The sequence below is a fragment of the Saccoglossus kowalevskii genome, chromosome 2 (genome assembly GCF_978046115.1).
Source record: "Saccoglossus kowalevskii chromosome 2, keSacKowa6.1, whole genome shotgun sequence".
In the NCBI taxonomy this organism is placed as follows: domain Eukaryota; kingdom Metazoa; phylum Hemichordata; class Enteropneusta; family Harrimaniidae; genus Saccoglossus; species Saccoglossus kowalevskii.
In genome coordinates this window covers 12,027,363-12,044,891 of record NC_140642.1, presented here as the reverse complement: position 1 = coordinate 12,044,891, position 17,529 = coordinate 12,027,363, and the positions used below count along the sequence as shown (strand labels likewise).

Sequence of the window (17,529 nt, the reverse complement as noted above, 5' to 3'; positions counted from 1 at the left end):
TCAAAATATACAGGATACTGGTACAGTTAATAATGTACTTCTCTCAGGTGAACTACTGTAAAATACTTTATTTTAGCTTAAATTAATTGTCACTGAAAAGACTTTTTGGGTGTTTTGTATGGAATTTATTTTCACTGTTTTTTGACGATTTGAATGTTAAATATAGGTAAAAGGGTATATTTGCTAGATTTTATTTTCACTTGATCATTCCTTCAGCGAAAATAGCTAAATTGCTGAGTTGCAAGTGAAAATGAAGTATTTTACAGTACTCAAATCTCTAAATACATATGGTAATACACTGGGACTTGTTTTGCTAAATGTTTTCATCGATCATGGCGATATGCACATAAAATTAGCTCGATCCTAACTGACAAAGAATGTCATTACCGCCATTCACATCTAACTGTCAGTAATTACTATTTTAAATAAACATCTCAAAATTGTTAATTTTACAAATTTCCTATTATATTTTCAGTTTGTTATTTACTAAAGTGAAATTAGAAGAGTTTGTTTATGATTCTGAGGAAGCGTTGATGACATGTAAGCGTATGCTAGAACTCTGGAAATCAACACATGAATCCATGTTGTCAAAGTAAGTTTATCCCCTGCCCTTATATAATTGAGATTATCCCCTCAACAAATATTTTGTTTGTTCGTTATTTTGTATTATTATCTGTGTACCATATTTGCTCTGTTATAAATAATAGAATTGCACATAAACGACATTTATTATATAATGAATCATGCATTGTTAGCAAAAATTGGTTGAAAGCCTTTTCAATTCTGAGTTCTAATAACTAAAAGTTATGGCATTTGCGAGTTTTTTATTGTCTCCACTACAATATATCTCATCATGTATTGCTGTTCAAAATCTGCTGTGAGTTGCAAAACACAACTAACTTAGGAGGTACTTGTATTACTTGACTCGTCAAAAAATTCTAACAATATTTTGCTGACAATGCAACTTTAATATGACCATGGACACATCTGTCATTTACAGGACGTTTGAAGATCATGCACACAAAGAAATACTGTAAAATATTTTATTTCAGCTGGAATTATTTTTCACTGAAAAGACTTTTTGGGTGTTTTGTATAGAATTTATTTTCACTAATTTTTGATGAGTTGAAAAAAGGTATTTTTTTTCTCTGGATTTTATCAGCAAAAATAGTGAAAAGAAATTCCAAGCAGAAATAAAGTATTTTATAGTATATTTTGTGCAATCAACCGTTGCAGTGTACAAAAGAATTATACCGATTTATGTTCTCTATCTTTATACAATATTAATATGAAGCTGTACATGTGAAGTGATGATCCTGTTGAGTCGAGTAGCCAAACCTCATTTATATAACGTAATTAAAATCAATGAACCAGAGGTTACACTTTAATGTATCTATAAGTCTCTTAGGTTTGCCTGCCACTAGGTGAGGCGGGGCACTTTCCAGAAAACAAAATTACATCCAGGCATCCGCCATTAGAGCCAATCTCATTAAAATAAAGTCCTATTTTTTTTCAAATATGTATTTAATTATATTGTATTATTTATTTGCTAGTATTTTTTTTTAAAATATATGTAATATAAGTAATTATTAAAATACATATTACAATTTTTAAAAAAAAGCCCAAACTAGGATCTTATTCTAAAAATCAATATATATCGTATATAAAAACATTCAAATAATTTTAATAAATTTAAAAAAAAAATGCTGTAATTTTTACTGCTAAAACTAGAAATTGCAAAAATAATTATTTTGTTTAGGCAAAGCTCCATCTTCATCCAATTGTCTTCTTTATAGGGTTACTGTAAAATGACTAATTTTCACTGGGTTTAAATTTTGCTTATTCAGCATTTCATGCATATTTAATGGGTTTTAAATTCACAGTTTTATCATTTAGATATTACCGATATGTGTTCTATGCTAAATTTTACATATTCACTGTGTTTTAATTTAGCGCATTTTCCAGTCAGCGAAATAAGCAAAATTAAAACCCAGTGAATAATTAACCCCTTTACAGTAGTTACTCATGAGCTATTTATATATTCTACTCATGCTATGCTGAACATCATGCCATATACACATGTATGTGGTTGCACACAATTTACCAGACAAAGTGTTTTGAGTGTTGCAAGGGCTACAATAACATGTAAAAACTGTTAGTGATTAATCAGTATTCTTTTTTTAATCAAGCTTTTTCTGTACAGTACATCTTTAAGTAAATTGAAATGAACAGTTATTATGTTATTGTTCTATTAGAAACGCATGTAAACAACAATTTATTGTTTACTGAATCATTCTAATATGACAATGGACATGAAAATCACATGCCACTATGCATATGGTGTAGACACAACTGACGCATACACATGTTGATATCACTTCACTTGATACTGTATTCAAAGTGCATATGTTTACCCTATTAAACCTATAGACTGTTATTTTAAATTATTAATGACATATGTGACTATAAATATTCTTGCAACTATTCTGTTACTCTCTTATGTAGTTACATCCACTGTCTGTATAATAATATCCACTATACAAATGTATTTGTATATTGTTAGAATCATTTACTGTTGAATCAATAACAAAGGGAACAATAGAATGAATACAGCAAAATATGTTTGATGTCTAGTATTTCAAAGTAACAAACTCAGTCTAGTAATTACAAGTGTTACTGGATTGGATGCTTAAAAGCCCAGGTATACTATAAATACGCACCTAAACAATAGGGATTATTTCCTTGCTTGTCACGCTGTAGTAAACAGCTCCTGCCAAGCTCCGGTAAAAACGCGTTTTCTCGAACTTACAGGTCGATTATGTCGTGCCAAAGTGGATGTATGTGACTATGAATTTTACAGCAGTGACTGTGCATAGTATTTATGACAATGAATAGTGTACGAGCTGAGATTTTGGCGGATAAAAGTCAAAAACACGAACCGGGGAAAGGGACGCGCTACTAATCTTGAATAATTAACTACTGTCAATCAAAGTCATGTGATGTTGGACCGCTGAAACAGGATGCATCATAGGCTATGCAAGTGATTAACAACACTCATCAGCATAGCCACACCTCCAATTCACACTTGCCCGGGGCAAGTGAATTGGGCCTTTAAGCATGTCTGTCCATCTTGAATTTGTTTGGATGAAGTCTCAAAGCTGAGTTTTTACATTATTTGTATTTGTATTTATTTATTTTTTATGCACAGGATATAAAACCTACAATAAAATCTACAGCAACAATTTTACAGTGAAAACCAGCAAGATTCAAAATATTGTTGAGTACCTGGAGACATTTGTCTACAGCCAAGACATAATTTCTATGTGTAAATATGTTGGTACTGTAGACAAAGTTTCCTGGCCGTCAACAATATTTTGAAACAAAGTAGGTACATGTATATCAGTTGTTCTGATCTTACAACATTCAGAGCAATCTCAATGTAGAGTTAGTTGCCGTGCTAGTTGCACGATATTTGAAAGAACAGGTACAAGTGTTTTGAATATCATATTTACTTCTGGTGTTATGATAATGGGTGGCCGAGTTTGCAGCAAGTAGATCTGATAACAGGGAATGCTCTTGTATTTGGTAACAAGTTGATTAAAATGTTTCATTTGTCATTTTTTGATGTATTGTTTGCCCATATGTGCATGTGTGTGCATCTATGTGGATGTGTCTCTTCCTTTCGTTTGTTTGTTTATACATCAATGTATTCCTGTATTTTAATCATGCATTGGCAGATTTGATTCAAACTTTCAACAAATACAAGACTTTATATTAACACTTTAAATGGCAATCAGATGAACGACTGACTGGATATCACATTTTTCTTTATAGTGCAACAAGTTCCACCATTTGTCATATTCAAAAATCAAACGTGTATTGTCAATTCCATACCTATTGTTAATGAGAAGAGTTCAGTCCTTAAGTACGAAAACCTCCCTTCTCATGGCGATTGACAGGACGTTAGAAAACACAGTGATGATTTGTTTTTTGTATTCCCTCAGTGAATCAAGTCGCGGTACTGGCCTACTGGAGAGGGTTACAAGTGACAAGAGAAGCTTGGCACATATACATCTTGTTGAATTCAGTGATCGTGATTCAGGTAAAAATCTCCAACTGCCCATATACATACATATTATTTTTTTTTTTTAAATACATTGGTTCCTTTGTGATATAGTTGCTTTTCTCCATCATTATTCTTCATTTCCTTACTTTTTTCTCGTTAACCTCATATGGCTTTTGTGAAAAAAAAAAATGATTTCATTATTTATTCATTACTCCAAGATGATTCAGAGTTTTTCACAATCGTACATGTAGTGTTATACCATAAGTGCTCATTGTTTTATTTCATTTTGCATATGCATGCAAACAGCTGCAAAGTATGTACAAAACCCACCCAAAAGTAAGTGATTTCATTGACATTATGTGTGTGGTATTATTATTATGATGATTTTTTTTTTTATCCACTTTGTTGCCATGGTTGCCATTTGGTGCACTGCATTCTGGGAATTTTATCACATCTGCTTATATCTTGCATACTAATTTTGTTTGATTAGAAATAAATCCTAACTCTGCCGTGACATTCAAATCTACTAGAATAGATAGCATGTGGTCTGAATCACAGTGTCTTCTTTACTCTGCACCAATGCCTGCCATTTTATTAATTCTTATAATAAAGTAGTAAAATTTGGAATATTTTAATTTGTCACTGGATTTTGACTTCTTGTCAATTTCTGTGTATAGTGTATTCCCACACACTGCCCCTCAGGCAATAAAAAGATGACATCATATATCCTAAAAAAAAGTGTTGTAATTGGAAATATTGTTTCACATATAAATGTACATGTATATATATGTATGGCTGGTTGGCAGCCATTTTTCTCAGAATTTTAATATAAGCTAGAATTAATATTTTGAATGCCAGATGCTCAAATTTAAATTGAGAGAAACCGGTCACTGATAGCATAGTGGTTGTCTCATCAGACTCGTGATCGGTAGACCCAAGTTCAAATCCTACCTTAGGCTGAACATCAAACGGGTCGACCCCTACCCTGGGTGAGTGTGCCACAGACTCAATGGGAAGGCCAATTCCACTGGCCGAGATTCATTCACTAGCGAATGCGACTTTGGGGGAACCTTGGTTAAGGTCTGCAGGTGCTTGTGTACGACAGAGCCTCATTGACGCCAGGATAGTGCATTAAAAATTGCCATTTGATAGGGAGATGGCCACACAGCCTTGTCATGTAGTCCCAAGCTGGAAATGACTTCTGTGGCAAAATGCACTATGTGTCAGCACTAGCACTTGCAATTTGCACTTACAAAAAAGAAAAAAAGTCAGGTGACATTCAATGTTCGAAACTGTCGCCTGGCACAAAAACATTTAAAAAAAAAAAATTGAGAGAAATCTTTTAGACAGCATGAATTGGTGACAATTCTGAACGAAACATTGATTACATATTCATGTTATACCAAAATATGCCATATGCGAGTACCAAGTTGCGAGTCACAAGTAGCAAAATATGCCATATGTGAGTACCAAGTTGCGAGTCACAAGTAGCAAAATATGCCATATGTGAGTACCAAGTTGCGAGTCACAAGTAGCAAAATGTGCCATATGTGAGTACCAAGTTGCCAGTCACAAGTAGCAAAATATGCCATATGTGAGTACCAAGTTGCGAGTCACAAGTAGCAAAATGTGCCATATGTGAGTACCAAGTTGCCAGTCACAAGTAGCAAAATATGCCATATGCGAGTACCAAGTTGCGAGTCACAAGTAGCAAAATGTGCCATATGTGAGTACCAAGTTGCGAGTTACAAGTAGCAAAATATGCCATATGTGAGTACCAAGTTGTGAGTCACAAGTAGCAAAATATGCCATATGTGAGTACCAAGTTGCGAGTCACAAGTAGCAAAATATGCCATATGTGAGTGGTAAAAACGGCATATGCGAGTGGCATAAAAAGGCCTATGCAAAGGGTCAAATGTGTTGTTTGTGAGCGGTAAAACAAAGGCCGGGAAAACGGGTGTATGCGAGGGGTGAAATGAGTTATTTGTGAGTGGTAAACATTATCCGTTAGAATGCGTTAGGGACCTCGGTACTACAGGAATGTCAGTTTGATCAACGGCTGGATTTGCATAATAACGTACGTTCAAATGCGTTTATCATGGTAAAATCAAATATTTATTATGATTAGGAAATGGTGCGTACATGGTTGGTTAGATTATTAAGGCATTATGCTGTTGAAGCTTTTATTTTAGGGGCGATTCATATATAAAAATAATGATAGCAAATAGGTGTCAGCGCGATCTAGTAGCTTAGGTGTCAACCGGCGCATGCCACCCGGTACTCATCATTACCATTTTTTTTTATTTTTTTTTATTTCGATTATTATTATCATTTTTTTTAAACATGACTTTAGTCTTAATGTTTTGTATTATTAGTCTAGTTTTGTTTAGTGTAAATGTAACCATTTTAATTCCTCCTGGGGAATTTTATGTGTTTAATAAAGTATAAGTACAGTCGGCCAGTATACGCGGATAACATTGTGAAGGTTGCAAATAAATGAAGCTTAAACTACTATTTCCATGTAGTGCTTTTTGTTTATTATTCATTTGAGTGTTTATATCAAAAAGTTCGTTCAGTCGTTTGCATAGAATCAATGTTTGCTCTTCACACTGCACAGGAAACATGAGAGCACAATAATTTGATAAACAGCCATGAAGGTGTCTTCATGAAACAGCCATCACATTCCACATTAACATGTGAAAATTGTTCTTTGTTTCGGTAAAATTAGTATGAACCCGTGGTCTGCGTTAAAAGAATCATAGAATTATAATTGTAGTCAGTAAAAACGGTTGGTCACAAAAAGGTCGCGACTATAAAGGGGAATTCTTGTGTCACGCTCCGCCGGTTAAATAAAAACAATGGCAGGCTTCAAAAATAGTCACACCTCGAACTGATAGTATACGTGAAGAAATAAAGTGCATGTTGTGTGATGTCCCTCACACATGGAGTGTATTTACACGCAACCCGATCAAATTAAATTGAAACAAAGAAGCGTCTGCCATTGCTTCAGTGGGATAGAGACAATATTTACGGGTAAATAGAAGACTTATCCTCAATGCCCCAAACACTTCGACCTAACCACTTTACTTGTATAAGTAGTGAAAAGTTGTATGTTTCGTTAAAATAAGAATGGACATGTTAGCGTTGAAATAATCATAGAAGTACAATTATCATCAGTAAAGATAGACTCGCTGAACAGGAACTCACACGTGAGCCAATGAAAACAATGGCTGGATTCAAATTAATTTTGTCCCAGACAAGACATGGACAACAATTAAACTTGTTAATTTCGTGGTATTTCAACAGTTTTGTAATGAAGTAGGCCCTTCGCAAAATCCCCCTATATAATGCTGCAGTGTATAATGAGGATTCTGTCAACAAATGGGAATGCACGTTTCTACTTTGACCTAGAACGTGCGCCGCTGACTTGAGGAAATCACGACTTGTGTGTTTGATTAAGCACCTATACCCCTCCCCACACACACACACCCCACACCCCGGGGGGGGGGGGGGGGGGGTACTTCCACATTAAGTGGGTAAGGGTGTGAAGCCCACCTCTCGAAAACCATACTCGCTTCTAAACCATTTTTTTTTCTATTTATATACCCACTTCTAAACACCAGTGTTTTCAGCGAGAAAAAAAACACCCAGCTCACAACTTTCGCAACCAGTGAGCTTATCAGGGCAATGCATTTTATTCAGCCTTTCTCAGTATTTGGCTTTGAATATAAGGATCTGTGAAAAAGTAAATAAATGCTACACATTTCTAAGCCAAACCTTTGATAAATGGCTATCCACTTCTAAACAAAATAACGTGAAATGACATCCCAGTCGGGCGGCACATACCCGTATTGCACTTCTATGGAAGTAGCCCCCCCCCCCCCCCCCCCGGATTAAACCATAGACCTTAGAATGATTAAACGTTGATGTAGTTGCGTTCATGGGAGGACAGAACCACGCGAGACGTTTTTTAGTCCCCGTTCAAAAACGGGGACTTATAATTCGGTCTTCGTCCGTGCGTCCGTCCGGAGTCATATCTCAGAATCCCTTGGACCGATTCCGTTCATTCTTTGCATGTGCCTAGTACCTTATGTGGGACATATGCACATGCAGTGGTTTAGTAATTCGATTCAAAATGGCCGACTGGCAGCCATCTTGTTTTTTGAAAATGTTGTATTTTGGACATGCTTTGTCAGTTGTCATTCAAACTTGGTACATAGATTAAACATGCTAGGATACATGTCCATGACGATTTATTTCGCAATTGGATCAAAGATGGTTGACTGGCAGGCATCTTGTTTGTTTTTTTATGCAGTATCTTGGACGTGCTCTGTCAGTTTTCATTCAAATTTGGCACATACATGTACTTTATACATGTTAGGATGCATGTCCATGACAATTTGTTTCAAAATCTGGTCAAGGATGGCCGATTGACAGCCATCTGACTTTTTGGCCTAACTACTATATTTCCACAATTTATGTACCATTTTCATTCGTATTTGGCACATACATCATACATACATTTCATAATCGCATCAAAGATGGCCGAATATAATGGCTGTTTTTATTTTTGGCCATATTACTACTACACGGAACACGTGTTTTGATGCAAATAAACAATCTGTTGTATACTCCACTTGGAACTCAAGTTTCAAGGACACGCTCGCGACAACCCCTCCGCTTTAATATGATAAGCACAAAGAGAACTTTCAAAAATTTAATGAGGACTGTGTCATTTTCAATGACTTATTTAAAGAGCAGATATTTATCAGTATTCAGCGGAGTCAAATCCACAATAAACAAGTACAAGTAGTCCGCTTTTCAATCGCTCGCTTTTGTGATCGCTTGTTGAATTTGACCGGACAATTTCCGCTTTATTTTCGTCCCTGTAACCCGGAAATATCACCACCCGCTCGCTTGCATTTAAAATTCGAACTACTAAAATTTTTCTGGTTTTGATAGATAACCGTCAAAAGTGTATTTCAACAGAAGTACGATATGGTTGTCTGGGTTTCCTTTCCTGATTGTGTTGAGTCTTTGCAATGTGTTTACAATTTGTATAATTATTATTTTCCCTCAAGGAGAAGACAGAAGGACCATGAAGTTAAACTGAATAGAAGTTCCACGCATAGACCAAGTGAAAGAAAATATTTCTCAGGCTGAAATAAAACCTAATATTACACTTCTTTGTGTATTTGTCTATTTTGCATATATTTGGTATGACAGTACGTTCGTAAATATCTAGAAAAATCTCGTCTTTCGTTAATAATTTCATTTGTTTGAAATGTCTACCGATCGTGTCCCAATGATTTGTTTGGAATATCGATCCCCGTTGGTTTCTCCAAACGGTCCCAACGTCAGTCATTCAACACAAGCAGCATTAATTCATCAAGATTCATGGGGACCTTTTTTTTCCCGTAATTTGCGGGTTGTAAAACCATATATTTTTTTTACTTTGTGAAACACAGTCCCTCAGTTGAGGGTTGAGGGACTGTGCGCGAAACTACAACAGAGCTAGAGTTGTCGCAGTAAAACAGCCTCTTTGAAATCGCTGCAACTTCAACTATCTGTTTCTCATCTTGAAATTAAAAAAAAATCTAAGAGCATCGGGGAATATATTAATAACCAGTCTTACCAATCGCAATCTTTATTATCGACACCTATTTGCTACCATTATTTTTGTAAATGACTCATTTCATCCCTTGCATACACCCGTTTTCCCGGCCTTTGTTTTACCGCTCACAAACAACACATTTGACTCCTCGCATAGGCCTTTTCTGCCACTCGCAAATGATACATTTTACCACTCGCATATGCCGTTTTTACCACTCACATATAGCATATTTTGCTACTTGCGACTCGCAAATTGGTACTCGCATATGGCATATTTTCTAGGTCATACATGCCTCGTATTTTTAAAGCGCGGTGAATTGTAATATTTGCATTCAAACAAAGAATTTACATGTAGTTTGAACAATGTATGATATTTATATCAATATAGCAAACTATGAAGTTCTCTTCCTATAACGCTGGATGTGAATGTTTCTAAATATGAACCATAGTGCATATGTCTCATCTGTTGTAGTCAATAAATCCTCACCAATCTGGTAGCAGCACCCAACATTGTGAGTGGTAGGTAACAGATAAAAAAAATAAGACCAGTGAATGCCTTGCATCACTCTTGTGAAGTAGAATCTTTTAATCCGTCTTGTCTTATTGAGATCGAGTTACACACATTATGCTTGTGAAATTTAGCGTTATCACCTACGGATTTATGACTTTTTAGTTTCATTGCATGCACTTTCAATAAGCTCATTAATATTGATGGTTCAGCCCATGGCCTGTGCAACTGCAACTTCCCTGCCCTATATATTTGCAGGGTCCAAGTCAATTAAAATCCCGTCAAGGTCAATTGTATAATTAAAACAATCATGCTTTCTAAACCTGACCATCTTTGAGCAGAGGATACTCTTCTCTTCAACATTAATGGTTTTATTTTTAGTTTTTAACCATCTAATGATAATAAAGGGCCTGAGGTATGGCAGTAAATTTATGTGCATCATAGGTAGCATTGTCGTCAACAATTTTTTTTCAAGGCAGACAGTTGTGTATGTAATATGTTAGCAGATTAGATTAAATTCTCTGGTTATGTCTGTATATACATGTAGATGGATGAGCAATTCAAATTATATTTCCCGTCATGCACCGGTGCAATCCTAGGGATTGCAGTGCCACAGTTTAGGCACTGAACATATAAGCTTTGAATACTAGGACCTGGGTTTGACTCTGAAGAAAGGTCACATTAGTAGTTGACAATGACGAACAATGAGGAAGTTTACACAACTTACAGCGGAAATCATTTCAACTTGACAAGTCATCAATTTGGGCAGCATTCAACATTTTGTTTTGTTTAGTTATTCACTGAAACAATAATTAGAAGCTTATCAAAGTTATAATATCATCGGCTACATTGTCTCTTTCTCCTTTTGAGTCAGTGTGTGTTATATCTACTTTATTTTGGCTAATTGAATAAAAACTGCGTCGAACTGCACTGATAAAATGTCTTGACAGCAACTGACCTCAAATGAAAAACACATACTCTCAAGGAGTCGTACATGAATTTTCATACAATGACAGCTGACAAGTCAAAAATCAGAAAACCTGTTGATATAATATTCCGTTTTTACTATTTATTAGTAGTGCTAATAAATTACTAGGGTGTTTCTGTTGTCAATATGCAATTATTTATTTAAATGTGTCAGCACTTCTATTGGAGATGCAATAATTCTAAATAGTCAGGTGCGATTTAGTAACAAACAAAGTTTAGTGCACACAAACTTTTGTGTAAGGGGTGCTATCCAATTTTATACAGAAAAATTATATTGCAGATAGATACATATATGGTCAAATAAATATATCGGTAGTGTGTTTCTGGGAAACCCAATCATGACATGATTTTGCATGTTGAGTTTAGATCGTTTTATGGATCGCTAGAAAGTGGTGCTCAGTATAATTTCGTATCATAATATACTAGGGACCAGCATGCATTGCAGCATCTTGTTCATACCTGTCAGTTAAAACTCTTTTGACATTTTTTTTTGACTTGTTTATAACTAAGCTTTCAATTTTATTCAATTTGTTGGCAGCACCACACATTGGTGTTTTCTAAAAGAGTTTTTCATTTTTCTCTCTTTGTAATTTTTTTTTATTTTGTGTATGCTATGCAAATGTAATATTCTCATGCTTTTTAGAATGGTACTGTTAAGTTTTCTGATCACCTGCAATGAGATAACAGCTTTTTTATGGCTATAGTCATTTCCTGTGTTTTTGTTCTGTTGATTTTTACATTGTTAACCAAAAACCGTGATATTGCACATTTATTTCCTACAGTTATGTTAATGTGTACCTTGCTTTTCAGTTATTTCATGCAATTTTTAATGTGCATTTCATGACCATATCTATGACTTCTTTTTAGCCATTAAAATACAGATTAGCTGAAATTTCATGTTTTTACCAGGAATTGTTGTTTTGATGTTTAACTGATTACACTCATTTAAAAATTGATCTATTCTATGGGCAAGGTTTTAATAGTTTGACTATGCTGATAAATTACCTAAAGCACAGCAGTTATTCCATTCTATTTACTAAAATGTCTTTTCTCCACCCACAATTTTGTTACTTAATAGTACAGGAATTGGATGTTCCGAAGTTTACCCATTACCATGTCAACCTTGTAACTTTTTGGCTACATTTTGCTACTTTGCTTCTAGGAGCACTGTTTTGTGTTGTTTACTCTAACGCTTTTCACTCAATACTAGCCTAGAATCTATGTGCTTTCTGAGTTCTCCAAGACCTCTACAAACATTGCTTAGGCACAATTGTCTGTGAATGCAGTCTCTGTTCATTTGTCACATGATGTGAACAAAAAAAGTGTCAACCAGCCATCTTGACATCTTTTAACCTCCGACCTCTTACTCCCAATTTGGAAACTACCAGAAAATAAAACCTTCACAATATCTCTCATATTTGGTTCTTGATTGTTAATTAAAATCTGTAGCCAATGGAAATTATTATTTACTTGATCCAAAATGTTTGAAAATTAATAAAAGTAGGCACCCAAAGGGTTAATAAACAGACCAATGAAAGTGGAATACTGGGTATTTTTTTTCTTGGTTCTGGTAAAAATGACCCATGATTTGTGATATATGTATGGTTAATAGGCTAAACCTATAAAGGGACTGTGGCTGAAACAACTATTGTATCTCTGCAGTTATTTTCAAGGTCTCGGCAAGTGCATAAACTCTATTAAATCAATAGCTGACCACACCACATCAACTCACCAACAAAATATACTCACACGAGTGAATTCATTTTCAAAATCACAGAAATAACAATAATAACTGTAATTAAAGTCCAGAATAAAATATTAAAATTTCTATTTATCATGCATGTCTGTTATAAATCAGCACATCTGTGTATTTTTAATAATTTTGGCAGAATTTCACTAAAAATTATTCATTTTTCTTGTTAAAATCAAAATATGAGCACAAATTTAGAATTTAAAAAACAAAATTGTCGGTATGCATCAATTCTTACTAGAAACTTTCTTCTGGACCTGATAAAAAAAAATGATTGATGAAGATGAGAGATGTACTGATCTACTGTAAAGATAACATCAGTCACCTTTCAATTTATGGTAATTTATTCGACAGGCTCAGTACATAACTCTATAGCAGCATCTCGAGTGGAACAAGCGCTCTCTGAGGTCGCTTCCTCGATTCACAGCTATACACCAAGGCAAGGTCCACAACAAGCATGGTTATTACAAGTACAGATATGGCTTACAATAGGTAGGAATTTTTTTTTCTTTCTTTTTTTTATGACTATTGTAAAACCATTCATTTTCACTATGTTGATGTTGACTAATTTGCCAGAGAAGCAACAAGTTATTATTGTTATTTTACAAGATCACATGGATTTAATTTAGCGAATTTTACTTATCAACGGAAAACAGCGAAATTAAAACCCAGTGAATAATTAATGCGTTTACAGTATGTTACGGTTGATGTCTGAGAAAAACAAACTGCATTATTTTATTGCAGCTTTTAAACATGTGTCTGCCACATCTATTGACTCTGTGAATGCTGTCAGGTAGATGTCAGCTTGACTGTCACTGAGCTTATTTGCCTTTTTCAATGTTTACTTCAATGCTGAATGTAATTATCCCATGAATAAATGATCAAGCATTAGTAGAAGAATTCTGAATTTAATACAGAATAGTATTAAAATGAGTATTCTTCATTATCACAGAAACCCACTTACCTACGTTCTCTTTTACGTTTCACTCGCATCTCAAAAGATAGTGCAAGCTCAAACATTGAACTAATACTACTGTGGAATACTTTATTTTCGCTGGAATTAATTTTCACTGATTTTTGATGAGTTTAATGTGAGATATAGGAAAAAAAGTATATTCGCTGGATTTTATTTTCAGGGAATCATCCCTTCAGCGAAAATAAAGTATTCTACAGTATATCAGTCCATCCTAAAACATTATCACAGATTCATATCTGTAGTTTGAAATTGTTTACATTGATTGTCTTCAGTCTGTTTGCATCCCTGCAATCTTTTATATGAAGTACTCACATGAAGTGCTTTTCTTCAAAGGCACCTATTCCACCTTCTATATTATCCTATACTTATAAAGATTTGTACCATACATCATTTTCACCTTGCCCAATCATCATTAGATGAAGGGAAAGGGGCAATATGTTTTTGTTCTCTTTGATATAACTTTTAACTTGTGGTTACAATACCTCAAACAGTTTTTTTTTTATTCAGTCTTTTTTTCAAACTTGGATATTTTATTAACCAGTTAGTGCTCTTGACCTAATTAAATTTTGGCATGGGTTGTATATATCAATTTCAATATATTGCTGAAATTTCACTTAAACTGTCTTTTTAGTGATAAAATGGCATCATTACTCTGTTCCCAACATTTTCACTACATCATTACTATAACCCTACATTTTCACTACATCATTACTATACCCCTATATTTTCACTACATCATTGCTGTGTCCCTACATTTCACTACATCATTACTATAACCCGACATTTTTACTACATCATTACTATAATCCTACATATTCACTACATCATTACTATAACCCAACATTTTCACTACATCATTACTATATCCCCTATATTTTCACTACATCATTACTATAACCCAACATTTTCACTACATCATTGCTATGTCCATACATTTTACTACATCATTGCTATAACCCAACATTTTCACTACATCATTACTATAACCCAGCATTTTCATTACATCATTACTATATCCCCTATATTTTCATTACGTCATTGCTATAACCCTACATTTCACTATATCATTACTATAACACTACATTTTCACTATGTCATTACTATATCCCCTACATTTCACTATATCATTACTATAACCCAACATTTTCACGACATCATTACTATAACCCAACATTTTCAGTATATCATTATTATATCCCCTTTATTTTCACTACATCATTGCTATGTCCCTACATTTCACTACATCATTACTATACCCTTATATTTTCAATACATCATTGCTGTGTCCCTACATTTCACTGCATCATTACTATAACCCTACATTTTTACTACATCATTACTATAACCCTACATATTAACTACATCATTACTATAACCCTACATTTTCACTACATCATTACTATACCCCTATATTTTCACTACATCATTGCTGTGTCCCTACATCATTGCTGTGTCCCTACATTTCACTGCATCATTACTATGACCCTACATTTTCACTATATCATTACTATATTCCCTATATTTTCACTACATCATTGCTATGTCCCTACATTTCACTACATCATTACTATAACCCTACATTTCACTACATCATTACTATAACCCTACATTTCACTACATCATTACTATAACCCAACATTTTCACTACATCATTACTATACCCCCTATATTTTCACTACATCATTACTATAGTCCAACATTTTCACTATATCATTACTGTATCCCCTATATTTTCACTATATCATTGTTATAACCCTACATTTCACTACATCATTACTATAACACTACATTTTCACTATATCATTACTATATCCCCTACATTTCACTACATCATTACTATAACCCAACATTTTCACTACATCATTACTATAACCCAACATTTTCAGTATATCATTATATCCCAACATTTTCATTATATCATTATTATATCCCCTACGTTTCACTACATCATTACTATAACCCTACATTTCACTACATCATCACTATAACCCAACATTTCACTACATCATCACTATAACCCAACATTTTCACTACATCATTACTATATCCCTATATTTTCACTACATCATTACTATACCCCGACATTTTCATTATATCATTACTATATCCCCTACATTTTCACTACATCATTGCTATAACCCTTCATTTCACTACATCATTACTATATCCCCTATATTTTCACTACATCATTACTATAACCCAACATTTTCACTACATCATTGCTATGTCCATACATTTCACTACATCATTACTATAACCCAACATTTTCAGTATATCATTATTATATCCCCTATATTTTCACTACATCATTACTCTAACCCTACATTTTCACTACATCATTACTCTAACCCTACATATTCACTACATCATTACTCTAACCCTACATATTCACTACATCATTACTATACCCCTATATTTTCACTACATCATTGCTATGTCCCTATATTTCACTACATCATTACTGTATCCCTCCATTTCACTACATCATTGCTATGTCCCTACATTTCACTACATCATTACTATAACCCAACATTTTCACTACATCATTACTATATCCCCTATATTTTCACTACATCATTACTATAATCCAACATTTTTACTACATCATTGCTATGTCCATACATTTCACTACATCATTGCTATAACCCAACATTTTCACTACATCATTACTATATCCCCTATATTTTCACTACATTATTACTATAACCCAACATTTTCACTATATCATTACTATATCCCCTATATTTTCACTACATCATTACTATAACCCAACATTTTCACTACATCATTACTATAATCCTACATATTCACTACATCATTACTATAACCCAACATTTTCACTACATCATTACTATATCCCCTATATTTTCACTACATCATTACTATAACCCAACATTTTCACTACATCATTGCTATGTCCATACATTTCACTACATCATTGCTATAACCCAACATTTTCACTACATCATTACTATATTCCCTATATTTTCACTACATCATTACTATAACCGTACATTTCACTACATCATTACTATAACACTACATTTTCACTATATCATTACTATATCCCCTACATTTCACTACATCATTACTATATCCCCTATATTTTCACTACATTATTACTATAACCCAACATTTTCACTATATCATTACTATATCCCCTATATTTTCACTACATCATTACTATAACCCAACATTTTCACTACATCATTGCTATGTCCATACATTTCACTACATCATTGCTATAACCCAACATTTTCACTACATCATTACTATATTCCCTATATTTTCACTACATCATTACTATAACCGTACATTTCACTACATCATTACTATAACACTACATTTTCACTATATCATTACTATATCCCCTACATTTCACTACATCATTACTATGACCCAACATTTTCACTACATCATTACTATAATCCAACATTTTCAGTATATCATTATTATATCCCCTACATTTCACTACATCATTACTATAACCCTACATTTCACTACATCATCACTATAACCCAACATTTTCACTACATCATTACTATATCCCTATATTTTCACTACATCATTACTATACCCCAACATTTTCATTATATCATTACTATATCCCCTACATTTTCACTACATCA

The 17,529-nt window shown here is 33.9% G+C and overlaps 1 protein-coding gene across 2 annotated transcripts in view; it reads left to right on the top strand.

Annotated features, from left to right (window-relative positions):
- The window catches only part of LOC100374011 (tetratricopeptide repeat protein 7B-like), a 57,798-nt gene that overhangs the window by 28,684 nt on the left and 11,585 nt on the right, over positions 1–17,529 (top strand). The window contains exons 13-16 of one of the 2 annotated variants that reach the window (XM_006814698.3): positions 476–592; positions 4,005–4,102; positions 4,373–4,402; positions 13,279–13,416. In XM_006814698.3, the coding sequence (XP_006814761.1) occupies positions 476–592; positions 4,005–4,102; positions 4,373–4,402; positions 13,279–13,416 (383 nt within the window). The remainder of the gene's footprint in view (positions 1–475; positions 593–4,004; positions 4,103–4,372; positions 4,403–13,278; positions 13,417–17,529) is intronic. The other variant, XM_085491396.1, reaches the window with a different exon arrangement.